Source organism: Vicia villosa, unplaced genomic scaffold (assembly GCF_029867415.1).
Source record: "Vicia villosa cultivar HV-30 ecotype Madison, WI unplaced genomic scaffold, Vvil1.0 ctg.002637F_1_1, whole genome shotgun sequence".
In the NCBI taxonomy this organism is placed as follows: Eukaryota; Viridiplantae; Streptophyta; class Magnoliopsida; order Fabales; family Fabaceae; genus Vicia; species Vicia villosa.
In genome coordinates this window covers 65,992-69,169 of record NW_026705991.1, presented here as the reverse complement: position 1 = coordinate 69,169, position 3,178 = coordinate 65,992, and the positions used below count along the sequence as shown (strand labels likewise).

The 3,178-nt window shown below is 26.1% G+C and overlaps 1 protein-coding gene across 1 annotated transcript; it reads left to right on the top strand.

The window, feature by feature from the left end:
* The first annotated feature begins 1,353 nt into the window (after window positions 1-1,353).
* Window positions 1,354-2,387, top strand: LOC131639451 (uncharacterized). Its single transcript, XM_058909947.1, has 3 exons — window positions 1,354-1,721; window positions 1,977-2,016; window positions 2,143-2,387. Exons 1-3 carry the CDS (start codon window positions 1,377-1,379, stop codon window positions 2,268-2,270), a joined length of 513 nt encoding a protein of 170 aa, XP_058765930.1. The 5' UTR covers window positions 1,354-1,376; the 3' UTR covers window positions 2,271-2,387.
* Window positions 2,388-3,178: the final 791 nt, after the last annotated feature.

Sequence of the window (3,178 nt, the reverse complement as noted above, 5' to 3'; positions counted from 1 at the left end):
GCATTTTTTAATTTTTTTAATTTAAAAAAATTAAAACAACGTCGTTTTGACTATTTTAGTGAAAAATTAAAATAAAAAATAAAATAAAAAAATTGTTGCAGATGCGGTTGATTTTTTTATCGATGATTTTGATATTGAAGAAGGAGATCCCAACATTGAAATAATTTTTCTTTTTTTGAAATTAAATTTAGTAGACAATGAAATTATTTTGTAATAAATTATTCAATTAGATTATCTTGCGATTAAACTTTTGTGTGCAATTATATTTTATAATTATGTACTATTTTATTGTGTGTGATACTTATGTGTAAAATTTGAATTTAAATTATGAACTTGTGAGTTTATTTATAATATGATATTTTCAAAAAATTTAAGTGTTAGTTATATTTTATAGAGACTGAATCATCCGGTGAATCATCCGGTTCGACATATTTTATACCTATATAATTTGTTATAACAACCGGTTTATTCAACCGAGTTATCCGATTTAACCTGGTTTAGTCATGCGGTTCGACCAGAGACTCAGTGGTTCGACCAATAAACCAGTGACCCTATACCTTCACCTGTTTGATGTCCGATCCAGTTTTTAAAACACTGCATATTTCTCTTCTTATGTGTCAAAATAATTTATTTTAATTGAATGACAGTGTAAAACACACTCAATCTATTCCAATTAATCTCATTAATTTATTCTTCATCTCAATTATTCTTTTCATCATAAATTTTAAAGTTAATTCATATTAAAAACTATAGAAATTATTTTCAAAAAATTTATTGGCTTAATTGCAATTTTGGTCCCCTATTTTATCTTTTTTTTTTCCGATTTTGGATCCCTATTTTATCTTTTTTTTTTCGATTTTGGTCCCCCTATTTTTAAAACCACGATTTTGGTCCCCTTTTTAAATTTTCTGTGGAAAAAGGAACAAAAATAGGGACTAATTTTGCAGAAAAAAAACAAAATAGGGGATAAAAATTGCACAAAAAACTTTAAAAGGGGACTAAAATAGTAATTTTTAAAATAGAGGGATCAAAATCAAGAAAAAAACAAAATAAGGGACTAAAGTTGCAATTAAGCCAAATTTATTTTAACAAATAAAACCGTGCAAACCATTGCAATTGCAACATTCTAGTTCTAGTTTTAATAGAATATGTGTGACGTGTGTCCTTTTTTACTCTAATTTGAATATGGTTGTTGTTGTTGTTGTATAGTGTAGATGGATTAATACGTGTTTATTTCTTTCCTTTGATAAAATCAAACATGAAAATAGAAAATTTCTTCCTTCCATTTCTTCTCCAACTAAAAAATCGTTCTCCCTTTTATTTGCTTTCTCTGTAATTTCTCTATTCAAAAAAATCATAACATTGTATTGTTCAAAATGTCACATGAATGTTTAACATGCGACAAAAAATTCCAGATTTCATGTCAAGCGACATGTTATCACTGGATTTGTGGAACATGTATGATGTATATTTGGATGTGGCGAAATTTTGAGCGCTGCAAATGTCCAATTTGTGATAAGCCCGTCGATTTTTTGATTCCAACATTAAAGAACAAATCTCGTCAAAACCCTCAAGTGTTGGCTAAAATACATGCTTACAACCATATGTTTGGTCCTATATCTAACTTTCCATTTTTCTTTCTTTATCATGTGCTTTTTAGGGATCTTCTTACCAATAATGTATCCTCTACTATTCTTTTGAATGCTGGATTCTTCATTAGTGTAAGTTCTTCATAACCCTATTTTATTATTTTATCATCTTGTTATTTCTATTCAAATTAAAATTTTGATCTATAGGCGCCACAGTCTTTGAAAGCGAGCTACCATGCAGAATCAAAAATTTGTCACAGTTAAACTTAAATTGTGACTAAATAATATTTTATAAAATATTTATTACATTTAAATTATAGTTAAATAAAATTTCAATTTTTTATTATGATTAAATTGCTACTAATTTACATTGTCTGTTTTATGCAGTTTACAATGAATCTTGCGTACATGTTAAGCCCTTTAAGAGGTAATATATGTATATTGATTATTGATTTCAATTTCAAATCAATTACTTGTTAAATTTTTCTATTTTGTTGGATTTGAGAAATTATTTCTTTAAGTTTTATTTTTGAAGTTTCTGTTTTTTTGGCAGAGAAATTTGGAATAATAATAGTTTATCTATTATGGCTAATCTGGTTATCACGTACTGCTTCTGTCTATAAATCGGAACTTTGCATCCGTCACGGTGGTAATTTTAGAGGGTGGAAAATTATAACATGAGAGGGTGAAGTAGAGCCTATTAGATTTGAAGATTCAAATGAAATTTCATTCACAAATATTCAAATGATATACGGTATCTGTCTCTGCAGATAATATATTTATAATGTTTTTAACATAATAGTGTTTGGTGTTTGCAATGATTATATGTCAAAAAATTAATCTCTCTTATATAAAAATATCTATTTATGAAAAAAAATTAAATATGAAGAATTTTAAAATGAATTGGTTCTGTTGATTGATGGTGTCAGGTGTGATGTCTTACATCTAAAAATTGTTTTTTTTAATAAGGAAATTTAAATATAAAATATATTTATATTATTTTGAAAATTAGGGTGTCATAATTTTTGGATTATAAGTGTGGGTGTGCTCGTCAATTTTAAAAACATTTTAACATTATGAAAAGAATATTATGGTTTATGTCAACTTCAATATTTCTTTTGAATCCATATTACTATCATAACTACCTTCCATATTTGAACCATTATTATAGTCACTTAATAACACCAGCAATCCACAATATCAACAAATTATTTTTTGTATGTAAAACATTTCAACGACAATTTCTTAACATATGATTAACATATGATTAGCATGTAAGTATTGTGTTTATTAATTATTTTTATTTTTACATCATAATATAGACAAAGTTTTAAGAATTGATTGATTTAGTTGATTTCTTTTTTATATTGTATTACTGGAAGAAATATTTACTTCTTCTTAAGAAGAAGAAACAAGCGAAAGGAGTAAAAAGGATGATATCAATCAACTACCTACTTAATAATAGAACATGCTACCAAACACTCTAAAATACCTTTCTTGCAAATAAAATTTTCCTTTCAAAATAACATTTTTTGTAATTTGCTAATTTAAATTTTTATTCCAACCAATCAGTTTTCTCTATTAGTTCA